The sequence below is a fragment of the Paracoccidioides brasiliensis genome, assembly GCF_000150735.1.
Source record: "Paracoccidioides brasiliensis Pb18 unplaced genomic scaffold supercont2.8, whole genome shotgun sequence".
NCBI classification, from domain to species: domain Eukaryota; kingdom Fungi; phylum Ascomycota; class Eurotiomycetes; order Onygenales; family Ajellomycetaceae; genus Paracoccidioides; species Paracoccidioides brasiliensis.
The window spans coordinates 904820-913414 of NW_011371365.1; the positions used below are offsets into that span (position 1 = coordinate 904820).

The 8595-nt window shown below is 46.9% G+C and overlaps 4 protein-coding genes across 4 annotated transcripts in view; 2 read left to right on the forward strand and 2 right to left on the reverse strand.

Moving 5' to 3' along the window:
• PADG_12122 (uncharacterized protein) overlaps nt 1-683 on the reverse strand; it is a gene marked incomplete at both ends in the record, with an annotated part of 1514 nt that extends 831 nt beyond the window's left edge. The window contains 2 exons of the mRNA XM_010763677.1: nt 239-457; nt 579-683. Of these exons, the coding sequence (XP_010761979.1) occupies nt 239-457; nt 579-683 (324 nt within the window). The remainder of the gene's footprint in view (nt 1-238; nt 458-578) is intronic.
• A 2680-nt stretch (nt 684-3363) lies between these two features.
• PADG_06455 (uncharacterized protein) lies at nt 3364-4671 on the forward strand (the record flags this gene model as incomplete). Its single annotated transcript, XM_010763448.1, has 1 exon — nt 3364-4671. The coding sequence occupies one exon, from the start codon at nt 3364-3366 to the stop codon at nt 4669-4671; it is 1308 nt and encodes a 435-aa protein (XP_010761750.1).
• Nucleotides 4672-6362: 1691 nt separating this feature from the next.
• PADG_12123 (uncharacterized protein) lies at nt 6363-6614 on the reverse strand (the record flags this gene model as incomplete). Its single annotated transcript, XM_010763678.1, has 1 exon — nt 6363-6614. The coding sequence occupies one exon, from the start codon at nt 6612-6614 to the stop codon at nt 6363-6365; it is 252 nt and encodes an 83-aa protein (XP_010761980.1).
• Nucleotides 6615-8075: 1461 nt separating this feature from the next.
• Nucleotides 8076-8279, forward strand: PADG_12124 (uncharacterized protein; the record flags this gene model as incomplete). The annotated part of the gene is made up of 1 exon (XM_010763679.1): nt 8076-8279. The coding sequence occupies one exon, from the start codon at nt 8076-8078 to the stop codon at nt 8277-8279; it is 204 nt and encodes a 67-aa protein (XP_010761981.1).
• Between the last annotated feature and the right edge of the window lie 316 nt (nt 8280-8595).

Sequence of the window (8595 nt, forward strand, 5' to 3'; positions counted from 1 at the left end):
GTAGAAAATCGCAACGACACTGCCGATACGGCCATGGCTCGTCATGATGGCGGACTCTCGTCTACGAAATCCGACGCTCCACCAGATTACAGGGTTCATGCGTCTGAGCAATCAGCCGAGACTCCACAGGGAGTCGTTCCTGTAGTGGGAGACGATGCCCATACGGCCGCAGTTCTTCCTTAGAGCTCGATCATAGCGGATCCAGTGGTTGGGGGGGGGGGGGGAAGGCAGTGCATACGTCCCACGCCTCAGTCCCATAGAGTCGCTCCGCGACGTTATGGAATCCCTCGCCATGTCGGCCGAGGTAGAGGAGCTTGAATTCGGTGTCGGGGTCCGCGTGGACGTTTAGGGAGTGCAGTTTATATGCAAAGCGTTCCCATTGCGTCTTGTTGCGGTGCGGGTCGAAGGAGGCGTCTGTGTCGTAGGGTTGCGTTTTGAGGCCAAATGCACTTGTTGCCTGTTGATTTTGTGTCCGCATGTACGGGGTGGTTGATCAGCTGAGATTGTTTTTTCCTTTTGAAATGTACATGTGTATGCACGATTGATGTTGCATTTGAGGGACTGGGTGGAGGACTCACGTAGTCGAAATCAGCGGGGTCGGTGTCGGGGTCGTCTTGCAGGAAGTAACCAGGAACGGTGCTGTACTCGAAATGCGGGAGAGCCAAGGGATCGTATCCTCCCATGGCGGCGAAGGCGATGAGGATGGTGACAGCGAGGAGGACGGGGCTGGACACGATGGTTAGTTGGATTTATTTATTTATTTATTTATTTATTTATTCTTTCGGTATAACTCTCCGCCTCTTTTTATAACCGTTGCTGCAGCGCCTTCTTTCATTTTCATTCCGCCAACTTGGCTCTGAAGGTGGATAGGAGCGACAGATAGAAGTAACTTTAGCCACTAACCAGCGGCAGGAGATCGACAGTAGCACTTCAAAATAAAGGCAATAGTTGGGTCGAGAGAGGTCCTAACTTACATGACAATCTCAATACGGAGAGACCTTTCCAACCTCCTCTTTAATCTTTGCCTTCGTTGCAGACCGTCCGAGAAATCGAGCATTTGTCAACGATCCGGGGGCCGGGGGGGGTGGGTGAAGCGGGAAGCCTAATCAACGGCCACAACCCCGCAGCTAGTTTAGTTAACTGGTGCAAGTGTGTGTCGTGCAGGGCTTGGGATGGACTGGGCTGGACGTGTCTCTGTTAAGGAGCTCCAGGACTTCATCCAGCCACGAACAGGAGAGAGTCTTATCCCAGCTGCCGGGAGGGGGGGGGGGGGGTTCCCTGAAACGAGTCCAGCTGTGATTAGCTGCTCCGAGATATCCAGTTAGTTAGACAGAAACATACGAGCGTTGAATTGCCCGATTCGGGATATTGTGAGGCTGGAGATAACGTAAGTAAGCCACCCCCCTAGCAAATGCAAGCAAATCCAAGATCTCAGTTAATTAACCAGCAATAACTAACTGACTGGTTTGCTGAACTACCAGATTGCCCGCGATGCTAACAAGGAGCCTGTTTGATACCTAGCAGCAGCTCTCTATCCTAGTGTCCCTCTTTTCCTTCTTTTCGTTTGTTGCTTCTCTTCTTCAAACAACTGCAAATAGTCAGTCAGTCAGTCAGTCAGTCAGTCAGTCAGTCAGTCAGTCAGTCAGTCAGTCAGTCAGTCAGTCATTCAGTCAGTCAGTCAGTCAGTCAGTCAGTCAGTTTAGTTAGTTACATTTCTCGATGAGAGTAGAGTAGTGTGCTGTCGTCAGAAATGCATCGTCTCCCCGGGACGCAGCTGACTTGAACCGCAGCGGTAACTAGTTAGTAGTTAATTAACTAATTAACTAATTCAGGGAACAATCTGAAAAAAGCCAGCTGCTCGGCGACCCTTGGACTCTCACATACATGCCTTTTCATTCCTCCTCATCCTGGATTCCTTTTTTTTCCTTTTTACTAACAAACATCTTGCCTCCTGGATTCATATTGTTTACAACGATTTGCCTTTGGTTGCCTGTTTTCTCTGTCTCACAGCTACCATTGGGAAATCGCCCAGCTAGGGCATACCAGATCAGTCTTCTGCCACAACTCTCATTGTCGCGTTATGTCAAAACACATATGGAGATTCCATTGTTTTGTGGTGACTCTTAGAGGTCAACCTGTTGTGAACTCATATCAGGGTCATTCACCACTTGTCCTGGGCGTTGACAACTGGTTGGGATGTGGTAGGGCATCATCTCAACTATACTCCGGCATGGATGGTGCGACTGGGGCTGTTGACCTCAGGTAGCGGAGGCATAGAAGGCTCGTATATTTAAAGGATTACTCTCGTGTGAAGGGATAGTTATGGATATTGAAAGGGGATCGATCCTATGACCAAGCTCGACCCAGGCACGGCACCTTTGTCTGTACTTTTGCTCTTATGATCCCTTTTTCTTTTTGCTGCTCTTCAAACAATAGCAGTCATGCTCTAATTCTAAGGCTTCTTGTTTTGTTTTTTAAAAGACGGTTTTCTCTTTTACAGTTTGGGAGTTATTCCGATGACAAAACCTGTTATATATATCATCCTTGCGTTAAGGATGTTCAAACAATCTGGATCTTTGTCGTTCCGATTCTTTCAGCTATGGATAGGAGGAGTGAAACGTCTTTGGCTTCTATTTTCCTCCCTCGCGCTGTACATTTTGGGATTTTCTTTGGCTCGCGTAGAGGGATTCCTTTACTTTTGTCTGGTATTAGAACTTCCCGTGCCTTAGTGCCCTCCTATGTTTTGGAGAATGCCTTTATACACGGCTTCACTCTTAATTCCTTGGCTACATTCCCACGCCCATCAGGACGACCCCGAGATATCCTTCAAACTTCCACTTACTGTGCTGTCTACTGCACTGGCATTCTGGGATGTGCCATAACTCTGGCTTGGGATTCTGAGAGAAGTCTGCTGCCTGAGTTACTCAGAGACTCACCTGGCGCATTCGAATTGGGGGGGGGGGGGGGGGGGAAGTAGATTCACTACCTCTCCGCGTCATTCCCTGGCGGGCATATCATAATCGCCGTCGACTCTTTCAAGAGTGATTCTTCACAAAGTTTTGAGCACAGGAAATAGCAAGTTGCCATCACTGGAAGTGTGATCGTGTCTTGATGAAAATTCCAACACTTATAAGCTTTCCGTTTTCTCTGCTCTTTCGTTCTTACTCTCAACTTCTTCTTCTGCTCTCCACCGAACTCTCTTCGGAAGACGTCTTCCTGTACATGGATTCGATTCGATACTAACCTCTTCCCTTGTGTCCACCTTGGCCCTTTCACACCTCGTATTTACCCTGAGCTCCTTGGTGACTCCCTGCTCCCTGCTATCTTGATACAAGGTTCAAAGATCTAATCCCCTCATAGGAGATGGCAACATCCATGCCAGAGCATTTCCAAACACCAACCCCCTGCCAGTTCAGCGGTGAGGCATGCTCCACTGAGTCAAACCACTATCGTAAAGTGATTTCACATATTTTCGGGAGAAACAAGAAATGTACAGTTGGTATTCCGCACTATGTATGGATATACTACTGCCGGAAGCACTACCAACGTGCGCGCTACCGGACCGCAGAGTGGCCTTTCCGCCAGTGCGACCTGACCGTCGACACCATCCAGAACATGCGGGAGTGGGGTGGCGTGGAGAGCTTCAATATACAGCTCCGTCGACGAGAAACCCAACGCACGGGTCTGCAGGCCAACCTGAATGCTGTTGGTGACCAAGTTCAGGAGAAGCAGGACGAGGACGACGACGACGACGACGATGATGATGATGACGACCAAGATCAAGTCGATCAGGGCAAAGACGAGGGCATGCCGGACATCAAGACAGAAGAGCAAGAGGCTGTTCATACATCTCCGATCACGAGGCACGGGGGTTTTACCCCAATCAACACCCCACAGGCCAGCCCTCCTGTGAAGAGGGATTCGGATACTGAAGACTACAATGAGGAGGAGGAACTCCAAGCCACAGCGCAGACCGCTCGAACAGCACTACTCGCGAAAAAGAAACGCAGTCCAACTATCATCGCGCGCCCGGTCCCCGACTGGCTCGTCTGTCACGTCGGCAAGAACAAGACCTTCGACGAGATCCTCGCCGTCCTACGCGACCTCCGCACCCACCTAACCCAAGTGGCCCAGCGAGACCAAATCCCTCACTTTCCAGATATCGAAATCCTGCCAAACCTACATCCCCGTGCCGCCGCAACCCGTCGCCCCGTCCGTCGTGGTTCTCGTCCCACTATTCGTCCCCGTCGTGACTCAGTTGATGCCCCTGGAGCTGCTGTTATCGCTGCCACTACAGCTTCTATCTCCACCGATCCAGACCCCGGCCCATGTATTTCCACTCGCACCAAACGCAGTGCTCCCCGTCTCACCCTTCAACCCCTCACTGCTCTCAGAGAAACAGCCATCGCTCAGAAGACGCCTACAATCGAAGCTCTCCCTAAGATACACCACCGTGCAACTCGACCCAGCGTCCGACTACCCTCTGGACCCAGTGGTGTCCACGCCAGCACGGAAGTTGGCTGTGATCATGGTGACGACGATGCAAGCAATGATTCCGTCAACTTCGCTATTCGTCGCGCGGCTCGTGGAACCAAGATGGCCGGCAATCGGGGTCGGCGGTCCGTGAGGGTTTCTGATCACGGTGCGGTGAAGAAGGTGGAGAAGGGATAAAAGACGAGCGAACAAACGGGAAATGAGACAACTACCGGTTTCAGATGGTCTAGGGTTGACGTGGCTGTATTGCCTATAGTACAACAGTGTGAGGAGAGCAGAGTAAGGCGGGAGGTATATTAAACATGTTTGTTTGAGGAATCAGATGGTGCTACTGTTCCTCCATTCTCTTTCAGGTATTAACAGCTAAATGTGTCCTCATCACTTTTTTGGTAAGTTTTCCTTTTCTCATATTTCACCACCACCTATATTTCTTGTTTAATTGGTTTCTTGCCTTGTGTTGTTGGCCGCTAAAAGCAACATTTCAGTTTTTCCCCTTTCAAGTCACAGGTTTTCGTGACCCATTCACTCACCACACTTTGTCAGTTATTTATAGTTTTTTTGCGGGTCCTTAAATTCCCTTGATCATTACCAGTCAGCCTCAAAGTTTGCTTTCTTTTGTGTTTTCTTTATCTATGTGTTTTCTTTATCTATGTGCTTTCTTTATCTATGATACTTCTGATCACACACACACACACACACACACTTCCACGTTTGCGGCGTCTGTGTTCGGGCCTTTTTTCTTAGTGTCACCCAGGGAGATTAGTTTTATGATCCGATATCATCGACCATATTCCACTATTTGGTTTTACCATTTGCTTTACATCCAATACAGGTCATGGTTATGTTACTGATCCATCTTGTTGGTCCTTGTCACTTCTACAACTTCTACTATTTCCCCCCAACTTCTGATCTTGGGCGATATTGATAATCCATTTGTATTCCATTGGATTTGGCTGTGAGGTAACTACACCATTGCTTTATTTTTAGCAGCACTCGGCGTGTGGAATACTCTGTTCCCATGATATATCCGTCATATGCATTGAGCAGAAAGGTTTACGCCTTTTATTTTCCTTTATTTTAATTGCCTCAAAATATGCAGATGCGCTTCTCTGGCTTTTTGGTTGGTACTCTTGTGATGCTTTTAGTGTCTTCAAATCACAGTGTTTTGACTTTTCTTAGCGCCCAGCCATTTCCATCCTTATAGATGTGTTTTATATCTGAAAGAGAGGCTTTATGCATTCTCCTTGTATTTACATGAAAGCTAGTAGATACTTGAGTGAATTATTTAGTTTAAGTATAATTAAATTTAAGTAAAGGATAGCGTTCAAGAGCTCTCATATATAACTAGAGGAAAACGAGCAACAAGGACTTTGGGTTTGAAAACGTTGGGTTCTTAAATTTTGGGAGGGCGCTGATCGCCGATGCCTCCTGGAAGTTATGGAGGGATGATAGTTCTCTCAGGACAGCCCAACAATCGAATCAGGGCCCGTCTTAATAAGGTTGGATCGATAAACAGGATCACCAACCCGGGATGTAATTAGCGCTCCAATGCAGCGTGTGCATCTTTTTGCATTTTTGAAAGGGAAGACACTGCGGTAGCTAGGTGAGAACTGAAATGATCTTGAAAAATGGTCTTGTGTATGGATGGGTGAAGCTTTAACTACTAATACTTTACTTTTCTGAAAGACAATGCTATTTACTCTTCTATTCTTGGCCTCATCTACCCTCGTTAAGGTATTGTATTGATATTTCAAATTGCTGCACCGCACCGTTGTGAGGTTAAACGCCGTTTGTTGGCCCAGGTGCCTCATTCAGGGAACAACTGGTCCTCAAATTGCCGTTCACCTACCTGGAGCTGGAGCCAATGATCACTGGCTTGTGGAATATTGTGTCGCATCAGCAACCGGCGTGTCAAATTGCTGCATGCCAACATCCCAGGCATATTGTGTTACTCCAGCACCTGGCGCGTTGACCTGTTGCATGCCACGGTGTTGCGTATCAACGAGCGGGTTCTGCGAGTTCTGCGCGTTTGACCTCCTTTTCTCTAATTCAAAATGTGGAGCTACGGACTGACTCCCACTCTCTATGGAAGGCATTCTCGGTAACGTAACGTACCCCATGTTTCTGGCCTACCTGATTCCTCTCGGGTTATGTTGGTTTGTTTCGCACGTGCCATACAAATTCCGTGTCTAGGGAATCCGTGTCGTATTGTCTTGATATGGGCTTGGTGCGGGTAAGCTTGTAATAGTTGAGGTGCTTATTCCAATCTGAAATTTGTCAGATAGTCCTTGATGGTCATTGATATTCTTTTCGAAATTTTTCGAAGAGTTGGCAGATCCAAGTTGCTCCCTGTAACACTGTGCGCGCCTTTCTTCTTTCTTTTTCTTTTCTTTTCTTTTTATTTCTTTTCCTTTTTCTTTCTTTTCTTTTTTCTTTTTTTTCCCCCCCCCCTGGGAGGCAGTTTCAAGGAGGATACAGCCCGGATATGCTTTCAATTCCAGCTACCAACTTGTGGTGAGTTCGTGGGTCGAGTTTGAGACGATGAAGGGCTGACATATTCCTCACGGATTTGCATATATGCCATTGATAGTGAATCCAGCATGGAGGAGGCATGCAAATGTTCTATGTTGTTTTCAATCGATATCCATTTTCTCCGTCCAATCCTAAGGTGATCTGCTTAGCTGGGAAGAATTTGCTCTCTTTTATCAGCATAATTAATCATCGCACTGCAATGGATTCCAGGGAAAGAGGCATGCAGGGGGGCTTGATTTAAGCCCTTATTTGCCCCTGGAGTAATGTGTATGTAACCTCAGGTGTTGCTTTTTGGTCTCTTCCGTCGGGAGCTGACACAAATCTTCTCCGTGACACTGACTAGAATCCTTGAGAGCATCTTTGTGGGCTTCCGAGGTTCAATGAATTCCTGGTGGTTCTTCTTGTACGTCGAATCCGGGGCTCTCACTTCTTCAGTAAATTCGAAAACTTTGATGGAACGACTACACGCCGTATAAGTTGACATACTCCATCTGCTGGGAATCATAAAAGCAGAAATTCGATAGGCTCGTGCCCGCCAGAACATTCTATTGCTTTTAGATCAAGCAACTGCCTAGGTTCTGATATTCAAAGCACTGCCAATTCTTTGAGCACCTCTGACTTTTTTCGTCAAGCTGCTACTTCTCAGTTATAGTGGCAAGTGAGAAAATCTAGTCATCAGATAAGGCTTGACCTTTCGATGTGAAACTGTGAAAGGATTTTCATATCTTGTGACATGGTGTGAGTTCTGGTGCCGATTGCTGCAACAAAAGCTCTGTATCATCCGGAGAATCGCATATGGTCTTCAGAAAATTTCCAATATCCTAGATATTCGTTTCTAGATTACTAGCAGATTAGTGGTAATTCGCTTCCGCTATAAGATCTTGGAGCCCGAACCGTTCTGATAGTTTTGACCTGGATGGTCTGTAACAGCCAAGGACCCTAGTGAATCAGAATGGAATATTATAAATCCCTAAGCGCTTTGCCCGCTGTGAAGCTGACCGAACCCGCCAAAAATCTAGGAGATATTACTATAGTGATTCCTAATGAAGATGTCACTGCCCGAAGAAGCGGCGGAGACTGAGGACCTAGTCAGATCTAGAATTACTCTTTGCCGATCAAGGGATTGGGATGCCTGGGTTAGTTACCCAGGTGAAGTCAGAAGCTTACAATCACAAGGCGCATCTCTAAATCCCTCGAGTGCTGCATCGCTGAAGTTGGATGGAGAGAGGAAATTCCTCATGCAACTGCCATGAAAATCTGCTGAAAGGGAACATTCCAAAGGCAACTGAAATTGGGAAAAAGCAGAAAAGAGCAAGAAGGAAAGTAAATTTTTTTTTTTTTTGGAAATTTTATCATTCACGTTTTTATCTCCAATTTTCTCCAAAGAGAAATGGCAAAGACCAAAAAAAAGGAGAAGAAAAAGGAGGAATATAGAGAGAGCTGACTGTGCAGGAAAAAGATAATAACGTCTCACAACTTCACAACTGCTGATTGTCACATCAACACTATTCTCTAATAATGCTATGAATGAGTATCTTCATCATGACTATAACACTGACCCTGATCCAA